Source organism: Drosophila mojavensis, unplaced genomic scaffold, assembly GCF_018153725.1.
Source record: "Drosophila mojavensis isolate 15081-1352.22 unplaced genomic scaffold, ASM1815372v1 contig_74, whole genome shotgun sequence".
Taxonomy (NCBI): Eukaryota; Metazoa; Arthropoda; class Insecta; order Diptera; family Drosophilidae; genus Drosophila; species Drosophila mojavensis.
The window spans coordinates 11730286-11753927 of record NW_025318899.1 but is presented as its reverse complement, the minus strand read 5'-3'; the positions used below and the strand labels follow the sequence as shown (position 1 = coordinate 11753927).

At 44.0% G+C, this 23642-nt stretch overlaps 1 protein-coding gene and 1 long non-coding RNA gene across 6 annotated transcripts; one reads left to right on the top strand and one right to left on the bottom strand.

Moving 5' to 3' along the window:
• Nucleotides 1–1158: 1158 nt before the first annotated feature.
• Nucleotides 1159–21950, top strand: LOC26527130 (zinc finger protein 1). Of its 5 annotated transcripts, none has more exons than XM_015162304.3 (6): nt 1159–1584; nt 16875–17428; nt 17517–17633; nt 17987–18025; nt 18289–20830; nt 20892–21950. In XM_015162304.3, the coding sequence occupies exons 2-6, from the start codon at nt 16994–16996 to the stop codon at nt 21455–21457; spliced, it is 3699 nt and encodes a 1232-aa protein (XP_015017790.1). In that variant the 5' UTR covers nt 1159–1584; nt 16875–16993; the 3' UTR covers nt 21458–21950. The 5 variants fall into 5 exon arrangements, with proteins under 5 accessions (XP_015017790.1, XP_043865915.1, XP_015017794.1 ...); XM_044009980.1 differs by lacking the exon at nt 1159–1584 and adding an exon at nt 7133–7657; XM_015162308.3 differs by lacking the exon at nt 1159–1584 and adding an exon at nt 14276–14386.
• LOC116804329 lies at nt 12299–13744 on the bottom strand. The gene is made up of 2 exons (XR_004364288.2): nt 12787–13744; nt 12299–12730 (listed from the first exon to the last, which is right to left on the bottom strand). It is a non-coding gene; the product is annotated as an uncharacterized LOC116804329 (long non-coding RNA).
• Nucleotides 21951–23642: the final 1692 nt, after the last annotated feature.

Below are 23642 nucleotides of genomic sequence, written 5' to 3'. Positions count from 1 at the left end.
CGACGACGACGACGACGACGACCAATTACATGCAATTGTGAGTGCGAGTGCTGAGCACAAATTGTATTCACCTGGCCGGAGAGTGGGTGAGAGCGCAACAGCCGAGCAGCAACGAGTGTGAGCGTGTGTGTATGTGAGTGTGCCTGTGCTATTGTGTGTGTGTGTGTGTAAGTGAGTGTTTGAAACGGGTTAAGAGAATGAGAACAAGTGGCGGTCGGTCGCGCTTGGCTTGCGCAGATTCTAAACTTGTTAGAAGAGTTCAACAAATAATCGCGAGCGCCAATTGTCAAGATCAATGCTGCTGAGGCTCGCTGCTGCTGCTGCTGCGAGCCTTGAAAATGTTGTAATTTTACGCTCGCATGCTCAATTTGCGCTCACTGGCCGTTTGACGACGTGTGTTAGAGGCGTTTAGAACTATTGCGAAAAGCGCAAAGAGAGCGGCAAATAACAGCAAGAAGAGCGCCAGCAACAGCCGCGCTCAATGCCAAAGAGATGGCGCTCGCTGCTGGCAGCTCTGCCGACGCACTCACCTTGAATGAAAGTTCTGGCCTGTTGCGCTCACCACACACACACACACACACACACGCACGCACACGGGCATACAGAGACAGACTAACGAAGAGATACCTCAATGTAAAAAGAAGGCAGCACCAGGCGCTGGCAGCGACTGCGGCAGCGACTTCGCCTGCCTGCTTGCCTGTGTGTGCGTGCGTGATCAAGAACCTGAGACACCTGAGCTGCCGCGGCTGTTGCTGTCTGTGTGCAAAGAGAAAGAAGAGTCGCTGTAGAAAGCAGCGGGCAGCGCCGCGGCCTGTGGGTTTTATTTAGCTGTCGGTGTGTGTGTGCGTGTCGTGTAATGCTGAAAAAAAGTCTATCTGTCTCTGCTGCCGAGGCTCTGCTGCTGCTTTCAGAAGCCTCTAACGACGTCGCTGCTGCTGCTGCTGCTGTTGCTGCTGTCGTTCGACATTGAAGTCGCAACGCGACTCATCCGTAGTTCAGTTTCCCGTAAGCAACAAAACGATCGAGACATGGTTTCGTAAGCAGCACGCGTTACGTTTTTATTGCTTTTAGAAGACGCAGCAAGAAGAAGAAGATGATGAAGAAATAGCAGTGCACATTCAAAGCAACAACAAAAATTACCAAATTTACAAACAAAACAAAATTCTGTGCAACAACAACAACAACAACAACTATAAAACAACAAACCCCAACAAGGTGCAACAAAGTTACGGTTTTGCTGTTCAAGTGTTTTGGCATCGATTGATAAGACTGTCTTAGTTATTATAGCCCAATATATAATATATATACACACACACATATATATAGCAAGGCAATTAGTTAATATTACCCCTATACAACCCAAAACCAATTGTGCACTTAAGTGCCAGCAAAAATATGTGCATAACAAATAGTGTTAAATAGTTAATATTGAAAAAAAAAAAAAACAACAACAACAGCAACGACAAGTACAGCAATTGGATTTATTACGTAATGGATTTAAAATTAGCAACTACTACTACAACAACAGCAGCAGTTCAACAATAGCAACAACAACACGGATATGCATTTAAACAATAAAAAATGGTAAGTGCTATTCATTTATTTTTATTTCATTTAACCTAACTTTTTGAAACTCTTAACTATTTTATATATAAATATAACATATTATTAATTTGTATATTCATATAAATAGTTCTTAAGTATGTGACTTATAATTGAAACTTCTTATCATCTAAATTCGTCCAGCAGCTTTTTTATAAAACATTCCCGAATGTTCTGTAAAGAAAGCTTTCTAAAAAAAACTTAGCCTACTTGCGTTGACCCAACTCTCGGATTTTACCAGAAGCGAAGGCTCCGCAGAGAATATATGAGTTCTTATGAGTGTTACTTTCGATTTTGGATTTATGGTTATAGAAAAGACATTATATATATAATATATATGATAATATATGAAATAGAAAATCACGCTTAAGCCATCGTATAACATCGCTTGGTGGATAGACAACGTTGAGTAGATAAATATGAATATATTTCTAACTTTAACAATATATGTATACCTAAAATTATTTCTTAAGTGATATGAAATTAACCCCATATGTTAATTGTTGTTTTCCTAATAAAGCGAAAAAGTTCCATTGGATATCGTTTTTGGTCAATATTAGAACATTTCCTACTTAGTTTAGTTTTGGACTTTTTCTCATCAAATATACATATTTTGTATATCATATTATATACCAACAAAGGTAGAATATATATACAAAATAAATTTTAATAAGCAAGACAGATACCAAAATAGTTAGATAGATAATCTAGAGATGCTTGCTACTAGACCCCCTTCATATATAATAAAAACAATTTTAATTTCTCATCCAACGTCTCCCACAGATTTTCACAGAACATAGTTTATACTTTTCGCATTATCAGCAATTAAAAATCTTTCAATCATCGTAGTTAGGAGTAAAAAATAAAAACCCCAACTAACCTCAAAGTAAGTCAGGCCGAGCCGAACAATAGAATCGATAGCGCAATGACTTGTATAATGTGATTAATGATAATTTGCTTACACAAGTTCACAGTTTAATTGTCTGTTTATTGACTTCGAATGCTTCCTGGTCTCTCTTCGGTATTACATAATAACCGAAAACAAACAATAATAAAAAAAAGAACGGAATTGAAAGACAAATTGCATAATCAATTTGCAAGCTTGCTTAATTGAATTATAAATTCTTGTTTATCTTAAAGACCAAATTGAGATTTGTAGCTAATTAACTGTTTACACTTTATTCACAAATTGCAAAACAAATGTCTTGTTGAGTGTCTTTCTCTTTATAATGGCCGGATCGATTATTTATGCTATCAGTATTTATAAACCATGATGTCCGATCCTGAGACGAAGACTTTCTAGTGTGAGTTATGCATAAGAGTATTATGTAATCATCCCGTGGGCTGAGCAAAACAAGTTTCAAGGTAACTGACAAAGAATACACAAAGCCCAAAAGTTGATTAATTGTCTGTCAGACTAGTAAAATGGTATATACAAAGTTCTTAAGTTGAATTTATGAGAAATTTAATCAGACATTAAACAGCAAAAAGCAAATAGAAATAGAAATGAAAAAAATACAAAAAATAAAAGCATATGCCTTGACTACTTTCTGTTGACTCAACGTAGAAGAGTGCTGATAGCATTTCATTAGAAAAATTATATATTATATTTTTAATAATCACACTCACAAAAAAACAAAAAAAAAAAAATTATATAAAAATAAAACCTAGCAAAGTGAGCAACAAAAATAATTAGACAAAAACCAGTTTCTGGCCTTAAACAAATAAACAGCAACAACAAATGGGCAAACACACATATATATGTACAACTATATATATAAAAGTTGGTAACTTTATATACTATATAAAGAGTGTGTGGGGCTGAGAGAGAAAGAGAGAGAAAGAGACGAGCAAATAATTGGCGACGTAAGGCAGAAAAACCTTGACTTTGACTTTAAATGACTCGCCGTAACAGCAACAACACCAACAGTAGCAGCAGCAGCAGCAACAACAACAACAATAAAAACTGTGATATATTGTCTAAACAAAAACAAATTTGAAATGAAATCGAAACGTGGCTCGAGTGTCGAGATGAATGAACAACAAAGTAAAAGCAAAGTCAAGATGCAAAAGCAAAACGCAAAGCCAAACAAAAGCACAAAGCACAGAGCGCAAAGGCAAACGCAAAGCTCAATTTCAATATCAAGGTCATTAGCTGCAGCTGGCCGAAGACGCAGTTGCCACCTGTTAAAGTCGCGAGCAATAGCTTCAATTGTAATTGATTTTAAATGGCATGTGGAATGACAGATCAGCTGTAAGGGGCCGTGAGGAGGGGGCAGGGCTCGATATTATAGAAACAGCAGGCGGACGGGTAAATGCTTGTTTAGCAATTCAAATGAGACGGCAGCAGAAGCTGCTCTCAATGATTTGTAGCCGCTGCCGTCGATATTGTTGTTGCTGCTGCTGCCTTCGATATTTGGCACGCATTTAGGAAAGCTTTTTTTTGGGCATTACGTTATGTAAACACACACAGACACACGCACACAGTGAAGCGTAGGCAAACACACGCTTCAGTTGGCCGAGTTCAATGACTGCGCCACCAAACAAAAGACTTAGGCAACGAACTCAATCTAGCCTGGCAACGGTTTTCGTTTTCATTTCTGTAGCCAATGTGGGAGCGAGATAGACAGTGCGAGGAGCCGAGCATTAGAATGAATGTTGGCAAGGGCGCGACCAAACAAAAAGTGAATCTGCCGCTTGAGCAAACCAAACCAGTTCAACGCTGCAATTTAGTCGCAGTGGTTGCAGCCATCCTTGCTGCAGTGGTGCAGCGGTGCAGCGGTGGGCCCGCGCGTTGGGGCAGGTTGTGCGGCGGTACAGGCAGGCAAAGGCTTGGCAATGGTCTGGCCTGGCTTGGGCTTGGGCTTGGGCAGCTCAGCATCGGCATCCACTTCGGCATCGGCATCGGCATCAGGGAATCATTTGCCGTGAAAAGGGCGTTCAACTGGCAAATGCTCATGGGCACATGGCGTGTGTGTTCGAGGTTCTTGCACTTGGTGGCGCGGACGCCAACAAGTTCTTGGCTGCAGTTCCACAAAAAAAACACACACACACACACATGCACACACTGGCTATTTGTATGTAGAGTCTACGCTTGGCCTGTCGATGCACTTCTTTTAAGTCTTTTCTTCTAAGGCTGCCCGTCACGTCATGAAAAGGGAATCAAATCACTCTTACTCTTTGCCGCCGTTCTGCTGGCAACGGCAATGGAAGGTTATTGACTTTGCCTGTGGCTGGCCGTGCCTTTTGCTTTCTTTGTTGCTGCAATTAGAATTGTGGCTCGTCTGATTGCCCAGGTTTAAGCTAAAGCAGCGACAGCAACAGCAACAGCTTCAGCTGCAGGCACTGACATGCACTTGCCACGCATTGCAACTGCAAGACACGCAAGTCATGCCCAGAGTTGGCCACACAGCAGCCGCATAGCTTCAGCTTAAGAGCGAGCGCGCGCGCGGGCTAAGAGAGCGCGCGCATACAGGTGGCTTAAGAGAAAATGCGCACCAGGAAGAAAGTGTGCAATGGCCATGCGAAAGAATCAGACGAAAGACAGCAAAAGAGGCATGAAAAGAAAACAAGTTCGCCAGTTCAATGACCGACCTACTCAAGCGCGTTATAACCAAAGCAACACCATCACACACACACACACACGCACACAGCCACAAGCGAGAGAGGCAGCGCGAGAGCAGTGAGCGGAGAGCGGTGAGCGGCTTCGGCTTCGTGTGTGCTCGTTTGAGCGCTCAGAGCGTAAGCGCATGCGCCGAGGCGGCTGAGTCGCTGCTGCTGCTGCTGCTGCTTCTGCTGCGTCGGCTGCTGCTGCTTTTGTTGAACTTTGCTGCGACAGGTTCTGTGTCATGTTGTTGTTGTTGGTGTAGCTGTTGCTGTTGTTGCTTCTTCGACACTATCGCGTGTGGCGTTTGCTGCTAGCAGTAAATGCAGGCAGGCATTGTTGTTGCTGCTGCTGCCTCTGTGCATTGACTGTGACATTGAGCTGAGCTGATAAAAAAGCGCGCCGCCGCCGATCAGCGCAGTTCAGTGGGTGGGCCGCTCTAGCTAGTTTTTTCTGCTTTTTTTTTTTTTTTTTTGATACGCCGCTGACACGCTGACTCTTTTGTTGCTGTTGCTCTTTGTATTGTTCAAATGAAATTATGCTCATTTACGCGCCATGCATACGTAATTGTTATCAAGTGGCATTACGTTATGCGAGCCACGAAGTAATTGTTATTTGACTATGACAAAATGACTTTTTCACAATAAGCACAAACTCTGTCTGTCTGTGTGTGTGTGCGTGCGTGAGTAACGGTATTTTATATGACTTCTGTACTCGCTTCTCTTGATGTTCATTTTTTTTACAGTTGACGATTAAAACGTGCTAGAAATTTCATATTTTTAATAGACGTTAGTCAAGCACTTTGTACTATTTGAGAATGAAAAGCTTTAGCCCGAGAGCTTTAGCTGCTGCAACTTGCATAATGTTTGAGCACTTCCGGTTTCTGCTCTGTAGTTCATTGTCAACTGTCACCAGGGCATAGACAATGCAATCAACCCTTTCGGCAGGGCGTGCAGCCAAAGAGAGTGACAGAGAGACTGAGAGAGACAGCGGGCGAGAGCAATTGAGAGAGCTTAGCTGCAAAGCTCTAATGCAGTTTGGGTACACTGCAAGAAAATGCGGCTAATTCCAGATTGCTAAATTTTCAGATAAGATAAGTTTTACAATAAGCAAACTGTTGACACAGATAATGTTATTTACTTTGCCTAGCTATATATAACTATAAAATCTTATCTAAGTGACATTCTCAACAGAGTTGAAATAGAGTTTTCAAGGTATAATTTTACATATATAAAATTTATAGAATTATTGTTAGCTGTGACCCTTTGTTCAGTGGCTGGCGTGCCTCGTTTGTATAGTTCGCTAATCATCGTTCAGCGAAATTAATTCTTTGGCCACTTCCTCATTTAAACTAAGCCTTAAACGGCAAACATGCATTTCCTGTTAGCTTTTCAAGCGCCTTTCGTGCTCAGACCTAGCCCAATAAGCCTGGCGTGGTGAGACCACTGCAAAATCACAGCACCACAGCGCTGCACAACACCACAGCCGCACCGCTGGGCGCCTCACCCCCACCCCAACATTGCAGCTGCAGCCCCTAGCGTGACGTCGACTGCACTGCAGACGCAACTCGACTTCGATGGACGCCGCCCTTGTAGCGCTGCCTGCTCATTGTTGTTATTGTTGAGTGCGCGAGTTCAGCTCATGCCAAGTGCAAGTGCCAGCCCCACTCCAGGTCTCCACCTAGCCCCCAGCACCCGCCGCCTTTAGAATGTCTGCTTGTTTACTGTCTGCTCGGGCTGCAGCGTCGACTGCAACTGCAGCAGCAGCAGCAGTGGCAGCGGCAGCGACAGCAGCAGCAGCAGCAACAGCAGCGACTGCGGGCTGGCCAAATGGCAGCCAGTGAATTGGCAGTCGCTTCAGTCCTGACTCGGGATGTTAGCGCGTTGGGCAGGTCATGTCTGGCAGGCGTAGCAGCCACGTCGCGTGGACCAACAAAAAAAAAAAAAAAAAAAAATTATAATAAAAAAATTAAAAAAAATATAATAAAAATAAAAATACAACAAAAATATGAATTAAACGAAATTCTAATCATTAGTTAAGTTCTGTTGCAAATCATACAAATGATATACCACAAAATGTGTTCAAGCAAATCGATTTAGTGCCGTCTAAGTGTAAGATTCTAGTGCATAAGGCTCTCTGTCTATATATATATATACATCTGTATATATGTGTGTATATGTATAGTGTCTATATATATATCGCAGCGATAGGGCAGAGTGAAAAGACCGTGGCAATGTGTTCATACGGCCATAGAACTCTATACTTTTATCGTATCTATTTTCGCGATATTTTTGCGATAATCAGTTTCTTCAAATCGCGTTTAAAATGCGTTTTGGCCAACACTTGAGCAAACATGAGACTGAGACAAACCACAAAAACAACAGCAACAATAACAGCGACCACAACAGCAACAATATACCAAATTCTTGTGCAACAAATCAAAAGACTAAGGTAAATACAATGCAACTCAAGCCGAAGGTTCCAGTAGTCAGAGCTTAATCAAGTCTGATAAATGAATCACAGAAATATAGTTAGTTAATAATTTTATACTTTTGCTTTTGATTTGGCTAACCATGTCCTAGCGCACAGTAAATCCTGCCTCATGTTCTGTGAAAGTTTTTTTATTTGCCAATGCTGCTGCTACGGCTGGCAGTTCAATAACCTTCCGAAATTCGCAGCCAGTAATAGCAGCGACAGCAGAGAGTGTCCTGACTCCACGCCAGACACAAACAACAACAAGAAGCGGCAGACGTCGCTGCCTCTGCTCTGCTGTGGTGCTGCTGCTGCTGCTATTGTTGTCTCGCTTGCACGCATCGAAATCGAATCGGGTGTCCCGTCTGAATGGCTGGAGTGCAAAAAATTAAAAGTGAAATTTTGTGCGCTGGCGCCTGCGCCGCTGCACTCCGGGTCCTTGCCCGCAGTCGCTGCGCAGCCGACGCCAAGGGGCAGCGCCAGGCACTGCACAAACTGCACACTGTCAAGACCACAACCCAATGCGAGGCCCAGGACCAGCACCACTACCAGGACCTTCGTATCGCCTGTCGTTCGCCTCTTGCTCGTCGTCGTCGTCTGCTGTCTGCTGTGCATTGTGTACAGCTTTTGCTGTCGTTGTCCTGTCGTTTGTGTGTTTCGCTTTCCGTATTGGGTGTGTATAACACAAGCAGCCGGCAAAAGCCGACGACCGTGCAACGTACGTGCCCAAAAGTTCATTGAACGCGTCAGCGATTTATGTATGAAAAGCGAAAAGGATAATGAGCAGCAGCAGCAGCAGCAGCAGCAGCAGTAGCAACAGCAGCGGTGGCGGCAGCAGCGGCGGCTGCGTCGGGCCCTGCCCCAACATTTTGTGGCAGCATTGGCAAGGCGTCTGCTGCGGCCACTTCCCCGTATGCCAGCTATACGTACTGGCGTCGTCTGGCGCTGAAAAGGGTCGTTCGCCTTTTCTGTTGTCTGGCAAATTTTACTTTGACTTTTTTCCGAGCACCCCTCCCCCACCCACATACACTCGCACACACACACACACAGTTAGTCTGGTGCTGCTGCTGTCTGCGTTCGCCTTCGCCTTCGCCTTCGCCCTCTTGCGAGCGCTTTACGTCTCGAATTTATGCGCATTTTCAATCGCTTTGTCGTAGGTCGTGTTTGTTGTTGTTGTGTTGTCAAGGTAATGTCGCCCACAGGATTATGGGCAGCATAGCCATGTATGTATGTGCCAACATACACGCTGGCATATCCTGCCTGTGATCACCGTTACCTGGCAGCGCACATCTTAATCTCTCTCTCTGCCTATGCCCCTTATGCTTGCATATATCAGTTTTATTTTTTCTTAATTGCCCTCGCGTCTGTGGCGAAATTGCCCATTTGGCAGCGACATCATCTGCTGGCTGGTAGCCATGACATCATATTGTGTGCCCCCCGTTAACTGTCTGTGCGCTGCATTTGACCTTTGGGTTCAGTGAACCCGCAGCGACTGCGGCCAGCAGATGATGCAATGCAGCCTAGGCTAACAACTGGATCAGCTAGTTACTATGGGATATATTGAGATTACATATTAATCTATATATATTGTATATGATGTGTTTAGTAATATTATTAATATTATTATCATTATCAAGTGAAGTAATAGTTGTATTATTATTATTATTATTATGTGGAGAATCTATACATCAAGTTTCTATTTGATATATCAAATATGATATATGAAATTATTCATTATCTAGAAATTTTCATAGCATACAAGCAGGCGCTTGCTAGGCATTTCCTCTTAGACAGGCTACAGTCACCTTTGGATGAGAATATCTTGACATAATTCTATTCCACTTTACTTAGCCACATATTATAATAAACCCATCCGAATAACATTTTCTTACTTACAACATTTCCCTTAATCAATCTGCGACAAACTTACTATACCAACCAATACGCCCCATTTGTCTCAGGCATTTGCAGCGCAACGCATTCTAAATATTTAACGCACGTAACAAACAGAATCACCGCAAAACGTTGAATACTTTAATTAGCACTAACAAAATGAACTGCAACAAATGTAAAAACTTTCACTGCGCAATAGGCGAGGAAAATAAAGAAAAATAGAAAGAAAAACAAAGCGAAATAAATTTCAAATCAGCTGATAAGAAATGCCAAGTGCATGGCGAATGCAAAAGGGCGCAGCAGGCGGAGGCGAGCACACAGAGCGATAGTTAACTGTAACTAAACGTAGCTGATAAGCGGACAGTGGACAGCGGACAGCGAGGAGGCGGACAGATGGCGGACAAATGGGGCGAAGCGGACAAAGAACAAAAATTGCATTCAATTTACGATTAGGCGGCGAAACGACCTACGTCAAAGCCGAAAAGCTAATAAAATAAGGTAATCAATAAAGCTAAATATGTATTTATATATAAATATATGAAGCTGTGTATGTGTGTGTGTAAGTTTGTAAATAACGATTTATGGGTTGAACAACAAACAGTGAGAGAGAGAGAGAGAGGGAGAGAGAGAGATGAGCAGAGAGAATATTAAAATGTTAAGCAGATAAATTACAAATGCAAAATTTAAACAAATTTCATATACTATATAAAGTATATATACATAAACATTTATAAATGTCTGTTTATATATATATGTATAGATTTATTTGTAAGGGGTTTAATATACTTTCGCTTTTAATTGTTGTTATTGCTGCAGTAAAAATGAAATTTTGTTGTTGCTGAAATGCAAAGTCGAGCTGCTGAACACTTGGGCTTGGACAGCAGCAGCAGCAGCGACTGAACGGCAGGCAAATGGCTAATTAATATGCGAATACAGACAGAAAGCAACAACCAATTGATAAGCAATGCGAGAGTGAGAGAGAGACCGAGAGTGAGAGAGAGAGAGAGTGTGTGTGCATTGAGCATTGCACATGCGCCAAAAGTGAGCAAGAAATTTCAAGGTTAAAGTGCAACGAAACCGCAACAATACTTTTACACAACCCTCTGCACTAGCATCGGCAGTTGCTGAGGGGTTGGGTTCGCTCTCATTTATAGATACATTTTTTGCATACTCTTTTCTGTTTTACTTTGTTTTTGGTTGTATGCATATGCATCTTGGTGTTTGTTTAGTAAATTGCAATTAGCATAAATTGCTGGCCTTGAATTGTAAATATTAATTTCAAGTTGCTTCGCTTTTTATTAGATAACAAATATGAGTGTGTATGTGTGTGTGTGTGTGTGCACAAAAGATACTCGCTTTGAGATACATTTACATAGATGCATATAGAAATTCGTTGCATTCTATTCGCATGCACATTCTCGACTTGTGACTCAAGGTTATGATGATGCTGATGCTCACTGACTGACTGACTGACTGCAAGTGCCTCCGCCTCTAATGCTTCCCACACACACACACACACACACGCACACACATGCACTGGCAGACTGTTAAAAAAGCTTTGGCAATTATTGTACACTCACACACACAGAGAGATTCTATTCAGCTTAGCACACAATTTTATTTTATCAGCTGAATGCACCGCCTCCCATCTGCACTCCGCACTCTATGCACACAGCCCCCAATATCTGCCCCTCTCGTTCTCGCTTCGCCTCCTCTGCTAACCCTTTGTCGTGTTTTCGTTTCGTTTTTGCATGCACATAAAATAAATGCGAATGCTCAACAGCTACAACAGTTCTGTCAGATATTTGTCGCGGATTTATTGTTGTTGCTGCTGCTGCTGCTGCTGCTGTTGCTGCGTTTATTTCTCTAGCGCACATTTCGTATTTACATTTCCGGGTTGTTGCACGCCCGTTAAATATTTCGCAGCATTATATTTGCTAGCAAATTGGTTTTTGCTCTCTCTCTCTCTCTCCCCCTCTCTCACTCTCTCTGTGTGTGTCGTTTCAGTCGAGATGCATAGACATCATAATTTATGCCACACGCAGTTAATAGAACATTTTCAAATATCACATTTATCATCGTTTTGTTTTGTATGCTGAATAGCTAAATAAAATATTGAATAGAAATTATATGCGCTTATACAAATGTTTCAGACTCTTGACAGCTGTCAGAACTAGTTGTTAATTGAGATCAAGAGGTTATCTAGAAAAATTCATTTATTCATATTAAATAAAATAATAATAACTGATAACATTATAGCTATCATTATCATTACAGATCATCGTAAAGATTTGCTCTAATTCAAGGTCTTCTTAATACCTCATAAGTATTAGAGCAACAGCTCTACTCCCTCTACTTTCATCTCTCTCCCTCTCTCTCACACACACATTACTGCCTTTAACATTGCCCTCAAGTGCCTATTCCTCACACTCACACGCACACACTCACTGCTCTTCCTCATAGTTGTCTAATCTGAGCTACTTATCTCTTATTTGTTTGCTCTCTTCTGCCCAAGTACTATATACGGTTTTTACTTGCCTGTCTGAGCTACTGTTCACACATCAATTGATTAGCGCACCCTTTGCAGCTGACTCATCGTGGAATATTAGATATTCCGCCACAGTAGAGAAGAGTCTGGTGAGGCAAAAAAAAAAAAAAAAAAAAAAAAAGAACGCAATACCCTCCCCAGCGGCCACACCCCTAAGTAAACAAATATTTGCATTGCACTTATAAATACATCGTAAAATTTGTTTATTCATTGAGACTACTTAACGTCGATATGCGTAGATTTCCTAGATAGTGCAATAGACGCAAGGCCACCCGCTGAGCCCTGACGCCCCCAGCTGGTGTGAGCGAGATGGCAATAGTTGTGCATATATCTTATTTAGGAGCGGACATTTTATGGCATTTGTTACACTTATCAGCATATATATAAATGTATATACATATATAGGTAGTATATGGGTCTGCGGTTAGTACAGTTTGCGTTGCCTATCGCGCACTTGTCCTTGAATCGAAATATCGCCATTTGGTTTTTATTGTTATTGTTTTTGTTGATGTTGTTGCATTTTGTTTCGTTCGTTTTGCAACGCTTCCCCATTGCAATTTGATAAAGATCGATGCAGCAGCGTTGACGGCGTTGCGGAAGTTTTTCACAGTCTAGAATAACAAAATTATTATGAGCACTGCATCAATGCTTGGACGACAATTCATACATATAGAAATGCATACACAAATATATATAGTATATACCCATTATAAGTACATATATATGCAATGTGTATTAGAGCATTGTCGGCCGCAGCGCACACGGCGTATGCGCAATGTGCAAAGCTTATCAAAATTCAAATGCACTCGGAGACTCTGCCGATGACGATGACGTTGGCAACGCCAGCGGGTCGCCTGCGTTCAAGTTGAATGTTAAACTCAATGCAGGCAAGCGAAGCGCTGCCGTTGACAATTTTCTAAAGGTTCACTCAACACAAAAAACTAAATGCAAATGGGGTATATTAATGAGTGGAATGAACATGTAACAGGGCCAAAAGAAAATAGAAAATACTTTATATGAATTATGTATTATGTTATATTATTATGTATTTAAATATTTAAAATATTTTACTTAAATTTTTTATACATTTCCATGCATTCTCTGCTCAATTCTCTCAGCAACTAAAGGGTATAAATTGCTTCGTCTTCGGACTTGAGCACGGAATGCGTTCGTGACACTGTGTCTGTGTGTATGGGTATGTGTGTGTGTGCCACTTATTTATTTTTAATTTGCTGCGCCACTCTAAGTAAATTTTTCATACAATTCGCGCTGGCCACGCCCCGGCAGCCCCTGCCGAGCTGCCCTAACGTGCTCAGTGCTCTCGTGTCCTTCAAATGCAATTGTGCGATGATTAGAAACGCAAAGCGTTGAGCTGTCTACTTTTTGTTTCTAATGCAGGCAACTCTTTATAAATACATACATATATGAGTAGGTGTCTCTGTATGTGTGTGTGTGTGTGTATGTGTGTGCAGCTGTTTATTTTCATTTTCATAGCGATAGCGTAAAGCTTTTGGCGCACTATCTGCATACACACACACATACACACAAATGCACAACTACTACCATACGATTGTTTATATAGAATATAGATGTGCAACGATTTCCTAGGGGGCTGAACGCATCTGTTCTATGTTAAGACACGTTCGAATGGTTAGGCATTATCCAATTTTGGTTTGCCGTTCAGCGAAAGTTGGCTATAGAAAGAAAAAACCCTTTTAGCCGGGCCAAAATACAAAATCGAAAGTACCTAAAATAAGACGAGAATAATAAAAGTGTTGAAAGAAAAATGAGAGCAATTGTCGGTATTGCTCAGCTGGCGCCCAGTTGCCAAGCTGCACGCACACATAGAGATCTATACACCCGCACACATACACACAAACACACGCACAGCTAGCCAAAAGTGTTCGCACATTTCCGCACTCATCAAAATAGAATCGAAGTGCAATTTTGCAATTGCTATTGCTATTGCAATTGCAAGTGCAAGTGCAACAAGGCGGCAAAACACAGACACACACACACACACACACAAACATGTATACAGTATCTGTAGCCGTGCCTGTATGCATCCGTGTTGTTGCCGCCATTGCCATTTGCCAAAGTCTGGGCAAAAAGTTCTCATTTATGCTGCACGTCGCCGCAGTTCGCATTCTACGTGCGTGTAGCTCACAGATTTGGTTACGGCAAAAGAATCAAAAAGATAGCAGAAAAGTAACTGAAGAAAATTAGACGAATAACGTAAATTGAAGCAATGTCAATACAACTCTGGGGTGAGTGCGGATGGTTATTAAAAAATTTATATACGATATGATTATGATTACACAAATTTTGAGTGCTCTGCAAACAGCGAGCTCTTATCAAAGGCAGCCAAATGCACTGTCTGATAGCACTCTAACTGCAAAGCTAGGAAGAGAATTCCGCCTTCTTTATGTAGCTTATAGCTGTGTAAGAGTAAATTGAACTTCGCTGAGAGAAATTGAAACTTTGAGTTGACCAATGTCAATCAAATAAATTGAGATTAGTTCTAAATTGAATTTGAACAAAAATCTTAGAAAATTCCTAGGACTTGTTTTTCCAAATTCTCGAAAGCTTTTCATTAGTTTTCATATGTTTGATTGACACAAAGCCTGCCACACAATTGGATATCAGGCATTCTATTTCTGTCAACATGCATCACACTTGTGGCTTTGTCTGCCGCTGACATTCAATTGACAACTCAAAAATATGCGGCTCATCAATATGGGAAGCTGGCGTCGTGAATTCCTCTAGCCTAGCCTAGCACAATATATTTATGATTGCGCAGCGGCGCAGCAAAACCAATGCCAAAACAATGCCAACAACAACAGCAAGAACAGCAGCAAACCACGCAAAGAAGAGACAGCAAATAAACGTTAGACGTTGGCAACTAACGTTGGGAAAGCAGCAGCAGCAACAACAGCAGCAACAACAACAACAACAGTGGCAGCAGCAGCGATAGTCCCGGCGAAATGCAGTCGAAACGAATTCGCCACTGCCACTGCGAAAGCTTTTGCTTTGCAAAAGCGCAACCCTTGAACAAGCTTGAGCGAAAAACTTTGTTTTCGGCTGCGTTGGCGCCGCTGCAGCCGCTGAGTGAGTGCATTGCCGGGCGGTCTCTCATTTGACTGAGTGCAGCGGCAGTGGCAGCGGCAGCGGCAGCAGCAGAGTGAGCTTTGAGCATGGCGCCTGTGCCGGCTGCATGTGCGAGTATATTGTGTATATGTGGGTCAGTAGTAGGAACACTCGGTTCGCGTCTGTGTGGATGGGCAGAGCGTTCATTCTAAAGACTCTTGCACGACATTAGTTTAATAATTTTTAGTTGTATTTTATTATTATTGTTTTTGATTTTGTTGCTCTTGTTGTTTGCTCGCCGCTCTGCCGCCTAGCCGCCCTGCCTCCCCCACCCTCCCACTCTAGCTGCTGCCATACATTTCCGCATAGTTGCATTTGTGAGCGCAATTTGTAATTTTGCGAGCGGGCCCGAGAATCCAACGGGAAGACACAGAAATTTGCTGATGTCGCTGCCGTGAGGTGGTTTCAGTGCAATCGGGTATGCGGTGCGGTCGGTCGGTTGTTCTCGCCAACGGTGTTATTTGGTTATTTTTATTTGCCGCCGGTACGCAAAACTTCAGCAATGAAATCTGTAACAGTTGTTGAATATTTCTGAGAACAAAATAATATAATTGAATCTTGATGACAAACAGAAATTGCTGCAAATATGCTGGTAGGCAGCAATGAAAGTGTTCGGCTGGGCAACGCGGCGTATGCGTAATATATCGAGCACGAAAACCAGCAACGAAACAGAAAGTGATGCGTAATTTGCCAGCACGAAAAGTCAAAATCAAAAATAAAAATTAAATAAAACAAGAAGCAATACAAAATTTCAAATTATTCTGTGTGCGCGACAGAGAGAGAGAGAGGAGCAACAGTAAAATAAATTATATAAAGAATTCGAGCGGCTCAATTAACAGGAATATATTAATTAACAATCTGTATATATATATCTATATATTTTGAGAGCAAAGTAGCTGTCATTAATGAGCGACGATAAGCAAAACAAAACGAAAGTACAAACAAGAAGTTGGCCAAAAATAAAACCCAACAGCCTCACGTGAGTGTACCAAATACTGAATGGGTTTTCCAATTTCAAATGGAATCGATGTATTCTCCTGGTGTCGCTTGCTGTCAATTGAAGTGGGAAGAGATTTGCCTCTGAATGCCCCTGAACGTGAACGCATAACCTCCATTAAGGCCGCAATCTTGAACTATGCAAACACACACACACACACACACGACAGCGGCGACAGCGACGACGACGGCAGCGAACGAATCGTAGCCAGTCGACGCTCCGTCGTTAACGCTTTTGCCGCTATTTTTTCCCGATAACAACGACGACGACGACGACGCCATTGAAATACGAATGCAATATTGCAAGCACACACACATGCAGACACACACACACACACACGTAGAGTGAAATTTTCGAGTGTAGTTCTGAGTGAGTGGGCGAAGCTTTGCCTGTCGCACTGCCTAATAGATTTGAGCGTATGAATGTGTGTGTGTGTGTTTGCAAAAATGTATGTATGTGTGTGCGTATTTCTCTAACTATGTATGTGACGCATTTATTAATAGCACTGGCGAAAAGAAAAAAAAAGGAACAGTGAAAAGTGAAACAGTCATCCACAGCGCCGTACTAAAGCTCTATTTTCTGTCTCTTTCTTGCACCCGCTCTCTTTGCAGATCAAGTGAAACTTTAAATACAACAACAGCTAGCAGCCTAAGCACTACAACAACACAAAAGCGCACTTAAGCCTAGCATTAAGAAGCATTCTACAACCACAGTTAGCTGTATACTCAAAATGCATGGACATAATCATCTCCAGCAACAGCAGCAGCAGCAGCAGCAGGTGCCGCAGCAGCTGCAACAAATGTCTGCCACAATGAAGCTGGCTCCACATCCACAGCAACAGCAGCAGCCACAGCAGCAACAATCACACATAGCCATACAGCAACAGCATCCACAACATCCACAGCATCCACAACATCCACAACATCATCCGCATCATCACGCCAAGCTGCTGCGACGCTCGCGCAGTCGCAGCCGCAGCCCCACGCCGGACGGCACGCAGGACTATGATGTGACGCGCATGCGCGAGGAGGACTTTGAGCGTCTGGCCGTCTATCTGGTGCCCGATGTGCAAGCGGAGCGCGGGCTGCCCAATCGAGCGGACAAGACGCTGCCGCGCAGCCTGACGCTCAAGTCCTCCATGGTCTACTCAACGCCAAATGTCAAGGTGAGCAAAAGCTGAGAGAACCGAGAGTAATAGCATAACTAACTGTACCTCTTGCCATTCTCTCTCTCTCTGTCTCTCGCCCTCACAGACTGAAGGAGTTTGGAGCAGCGGCGTCATACCGCGTGGCACACGCTTTGGCCCTTTCGAAGGCATTCCAACCTCCAACTATCCGAACGATAAGAACAAGGCGCGCTATTTCTGGCGGGTAAGCATCCAAAATCTACTTCAAATGGGCTTTAAATGGTTCTTTTTAATTAAGTTAATACTTTTTCATTTCACAAATGTTGTTTTGAATAACCATTGCCATTACTTTGCTGCATTTTGCCACCTACTTTATTTATAAGAACAAAATGATCATCAAACGAGCCAAAACTAAGCCACTAACCAACTGGTATCTCTGAATTTTTAATTTCATGTGCATAAACCCCAATTACTATACAAATCTATACAATTATAATCAACCAACAACCAAAAACCAAATACCAAAAACAACCAAAATATAAATTCCAAATTACAATTTTGCATTTTGTTGCGGATTTGAATTTGAATTTGAATCAGGTGCAGGGAACACGCCACATAACCTACGGGAATATTAAGGTACCACTTTATGCTTTGTTTTATTTGTGACTCTTAACCATCAAGCGCACTCTCTATCTCTATTTCTAACTTTCACACTAACTTTTTCACATTAACTGCACCCTCTCTCTCTCTCTCTCTCTCTCTCTCTCTCTCTGTGCCTGTGCAGGCGCTGCATTTGCGCTCTTTTGTAGTTCGCTTTCTGTGTTTGTCGCTTCCTGTTGCGAATGATCTTAACCAATCAACTCTTCCCTCTCTCTCTCTCCCCTGCTATCTCTATGCAGATCTTCAAGGATGATGATTATTATTATCTGGATGGCTCAGATCGTTCACAGTCGAACTGGATGCGATATGTGGCCTCGGCCTACAGCTTGTCGGTGATGAACCTGGTCGCGTGCCAGCATCAGGAGAACATCTATTTCTATACCACCCGCGACATACTGCCCAATGAGGAGCTGATGGTCTGGTACTGCAAGGACTTTGCCAGCCGCCTGGGCTACGATGTGGATCCGGAGCGCACCATATTCGGCGCCTGCAAGCAGGACGTCGATGTCGAGGAGGAGGAGGACGATGAGCTGCCGCACAAGAAGCCCCTTTACGCCATGGCCGCACCCGAAATACCCGCCGAGGTGGCTGTCAGCCACATCACCTATGTGATGGGTCTGCATTTGCCGGGTGCGCCAGCGCCGGCGCCAGCTCCAGCAGCAGTTGCCCCCGCGCCCGTCGCCGCCCAGTGCTGTCGTCGTGGCAGTCCGCCGGCCCATGTCAGCACCACCACCGCCACCACCACCAGCAACAACAACAACAACAACAACAGCAGCAGCAGCAACCACAATGGAGCGCTGCATCCGCACATACAGCACAGCCGGCACGCGTCCGTCATCATTGGCCAGGATCGCTCGCCGCTGAACAGCAGCTGCGACAAGGAAGCCATGGGATCTCCGCTGTGCGTCAAGGATGCCCACTACGAGCATCAGTTGACGCCGCAGGATGGCAGCGTGCGCTCGGTGCGCTCCGATGAGGGCTACCACAGCAACGAGTGCCAGGAGGATGGCCTGACGCCGCCGGAGGACTCCAGCGACAGCGAGAGCGAGCACAACTATGTGCTGGACTGCTCCAAGAAGGCCATTGCGCCCAAGGAGACGGTCATTGCGCAGGCGCAGAAGCCCAGCAGTGCGACGCCGCCGGCCACCACGCCCACCGCCGTCACGCCCAGCTGTGAGGCGGACAAAAACGAGTACCGCAAGTTCAAGGTGAAGATGCCGCTGAAGTACGAGTTCAAGAACAAGAGCTGCGTCAAAACGGAGCCGTTGAAGGATGTGGACGAGCACCTGCCGCTAGCTGGCGTCAGCCTGGAGGAGGAGGAGCTGCACGAGCTGCACGCAGCGGCGGCCGTGCACTCCGAGGACTCGCTCTGCCCGCCCAGCACGACCACAACGCTGGGCGAGGAGCAGCACCTGCAGCACCTGGAGCCAACCAACACCCAGCCCGCCTCCTCGACGGTCATTGTGCTGGAGCACAATTCCGGCGGCCAGGCGCGCACCATTGTGCCGCTGAGCAAGCCCTACTACGAGGCCGATCCGCCCGGGGAGCGCTATGTGCGCTTCACGCAGCCCAGCTCCAGCATACTGGAGACCATTCTGACCAGCCAGCATCGCCTGGAGGCGGCTGCCGCGGCAGCGAACGCCTGCCGGCAGGCGAATGCAGCCACGCCGCCGCCCACATCGCCCACGGAGATGGCCTACAGCTACAAGAAGTCACAGCGCTACGGCAACGCGGTGAGTCCCGATTCCAGCTCGAATCTGGGCCAGCCCCAGGAGCTGGCCGGCGGCCATGCTGTGAGTGAGCAGGAGCTGGTCCTGAGCCGCGGCACCCTGATCAAGGGCGAGTGCTCGCCGCCGCCTGCCGCCTCGCATCTGCACCACAATGTCATCTACTCGCCCTCGAGGTCCCATCACGCCGCCTACGAGCCGGGCAGCCACTCGCCCAACTATGCCGGCTATGCGGGCTATCCGGGCGCGCAGTCACTGCATGCGGCCACCTCCACGTTCCACTCGCCGCCGCACAGCTCGCACTCGCCCTTCGATCGCCAGTCGAATGCGTCCAGTGGCGGCGGCTCCGCCTCCAATTTGCATCTGCTGCAGAGCAGCACCCAGATGCTGAACCATCCGCTGATGCAGCCGCTGACGCCGCTGCAGCGCCTCTCCCCGCTGCGCATCTCGCCGCCCAGCAGCCTCAGCCCCGACGGCAACTCGTGTCCGCGCAGCGGCAGCCCGCTGAGTCCCAATTCGTTGGCCTCGCGCGGCTATCGCTCGCTGCCGTATCCGCTGAAGAAGAAGGATGGGAAGATGCACTACGAGTGCAATGTCTGCTGCAAGACCTTCGGCCAGCTGAGCAATCTCAAGGTGCATCTGCGCACCCACTCCGGCGAGCGGCCCTTCAAGTGCAACGTCTGCACGAAGAGTTTCACCCAGCTGGCGCACCTGCAGAAGCACCACCTGGTGCACACGGGCGAGAAGCCGCACCAGTGCGACATCTGCAAGAAGCGCTTCTCCAGCACATCCAATCTGAAGACGCATCTGCGCCTGCACAGCGGCCAGAAGCCCTACGCCTGCGATCTCTGCCCGCAGAAGTTCACGCAGTTTGTCCACCTGAAGCTGCACAAGCGCCTGCACACCAACGACCGGCCGTATGTGTGCCAGGGCTGTGATAAGAAGTACATCAGCGCCTCCGGGCTGCGCACCCACTGGAAGACCACCAGCTGCAAGCCCAACAATCTGGAGGAGGAGCTGGCCATGGCGGCGGCAGCCACATCCGAGTGTCTGGGTAAGTTCAGCTCTTAGAGGCTTCACTGTCACAGCTGCTTACACGGATTTTCGCTTTGCAGACAAGGACTTGCCCGAGCCGGACTCGCGGGAGGCCTACGAGCAGCTGCAGCAGCACATGCATCCGGTGCATCCGAGCCTGCGTCACTTGACTGGCGCCCAGTCGCCGCCGCGTCTCATTCCATTGGGCAGCAACGGACAGCCGCACATGCATATGCAGCAGCTGCAGGGACACCAGCCCCATCAGCCGAGCAATGCGCCACCGGGTCACCTGATGTTGCCGCAGCACTCGCCGCACAGCGGGCCGCCCATGCTGCTGACCACGGCCAATCAGCTGCCGCCGCCCACAGCGCCCCACCACATGCAGCAGCAGCAACAGCAGCCGCCGCAGGCCTCGCCCAACCGACAGCCGCCCACACATCAGCAGCAGCAGCAGCAGCAGCAACAGCAACAGCAGCAGCAGCAGCAACATCTGGGAGCAGCGCATCATCTGGCGCAGCACTCGCCCAAGTCGCTGAAGCCGCTGCCCGACTCGGGCTACCTGCATGGAGCGCATGTTCAGACGCAGGAGAACCGGCCCTCGGTCATCGAGTCCTCCAGCCAGCCGATGATCATCAAGTGCACGTAGAGCCAGGGCGGGGTTGGTCCCACTCCCCCCAAAAAAAAACAAAACAAAAACAAAAACTGTAAATTAAAGTGCAATATAAAACAACAAACAACAAGTAGAAGTTAAGATGAAGAGAAGAAGAGAAGCAAACCCGAACCGAAGTGGACAGACGTTACCTAACAGCAGCACAAGCATACATAACGGTATTATTATTAGATTGTACATAGGCAGGCGGGCCCAAAAAACAACAACACAAGAAAACACACACACACACACACACAGAGAAACAAAAACTCACTCAAAATTTAAAACTCATTTCGCGCTATGAAATAAAAGAAGATCTCAACAATTGGCAGTAAGCAGAAAATAAAACACTGCATATTATTTTTGATAAATATTTTATATAAAAAAAAAGAAAGAAAAAAATAACGGAAATTCAGAGGCAGCCAGAATTGTTAATAAAACTAATTTGAATTTCGAATGAACCGAAAATTAAAATGAAAATGAAAATGCATTTAATTTAACTTTGTTTTGAGTTTGAGGCGCGCTTAGTTGTAAATATCAAGTACAGTTATGCATAAAAGTAAACATACACACATACATACATAACATATATATATATGCATATATATACATAAAAAAAAAAATACATAAACAATTAGATTCAAGTTGCCTTATTTGACTTTCGTTAGCACTGAATGGAAAAACATTTGCTTACAATTCCAAATTTAAGCAGAGAGAGAGAGAGGGAGAGAGAAGAAAATATGAAATATGAAATCTAAACAAAATGCAAATACGTATTTTATATATAAATATATAAATATAAATCAATATTTATTATATATATATATATGAATATATATATTTGTATCTATTTTATTGAGAGCAACAGCAACAGCAAATCAGCAAAATGTAAATATATGAAATAAAACAAATAAAATAAACAAACAATAATCTGATAATATATGTAATTAATTAAATAATAATGAATTCAGTTGATGGCCTGTTAAATTTCGATCGCTTCATTCACACTAGTGCTTAGCTCTTAATTACTTAGCCAAGTAGAGATTATCATTATTATTATTATTACTATTATTCTTATTACGATTATTATTATGATTAGTAGAAAAACTGAACAAAAAACAAAAACGAAAAAACAAAAAAAAAAAAAAAAAAAAAGTAAAGAAAAGAATAGTAAAAGAAAAACAACTTAGCTGAAAATCGGTGCTTTTGACTGTTTCCATTTGTCCACATTTACATTTACAATTGTATTTGTATTATGAAACACAATAATTATTACCATTACACCTAAGTACCATAATATATACATATATATATATACACACACACATTTATATAAATACCCTATATACATAGAGATATTAGAACAGATAAATAGCCTAATAATAATAGCGAACATACTCTATATATTTATATCATAAAACTTCTCTAAACAAATCTTTCAACTTACTTTTGCGCCTTATCAGCTCCCAATTCCCAACAATAAATTATATAAGAAGCAAATATGAATTATTCGTAACTCTACCAAAATTAGCAAAAACAAAACAAAACAACTCTCTCAATTAGTCTTCGGTTTTTTCTCTATGTCTAAGTTAAAGTAAAGCGAATTGCTTAGTTAATTGTCTGATTAATCTAATGAAACACTAATATCTAAGCTTATAATATTAATGAGGCTGACTAGCGTTAAGTCTTAATCTAATTAGTCTGTAATACAAATACCTGTATATTACATAAATAACGGCTTAAAATTGTAAGAAACAACACCAACAATTCGTAACTCTTAAGTATTTTTCGTGTACGCGCGCGCTGAGAGCGCACGCGGCGTATGCGTAACATTTGAATGTGAATCGAATTCGTTGAATCGTTTCGATTTTGCTACACGCCCGTGCGCTCGCCTTGTAAAGTTCTTAGTCCGGACCGGATTATTCTCATTATGATCCCGGGCCGGCCTAAGTGGCAGCAGCGCGCGTTTGACCCGCTAATTGAGACTAAGACTATGCAAAATTGATTTTTTTGTATTTTTGTATTCGATACAAAGACGCAAAACCGTTGAAAAAGTTACATTACGGAGCTAGCTATAATTGTAGAGCCTAAGTTTACTAAGCATATGCAATATTTATATAGTATATATATATATATATACATATACGCATTATCTAACTCTATGGATAAAGTATTGAGTGGG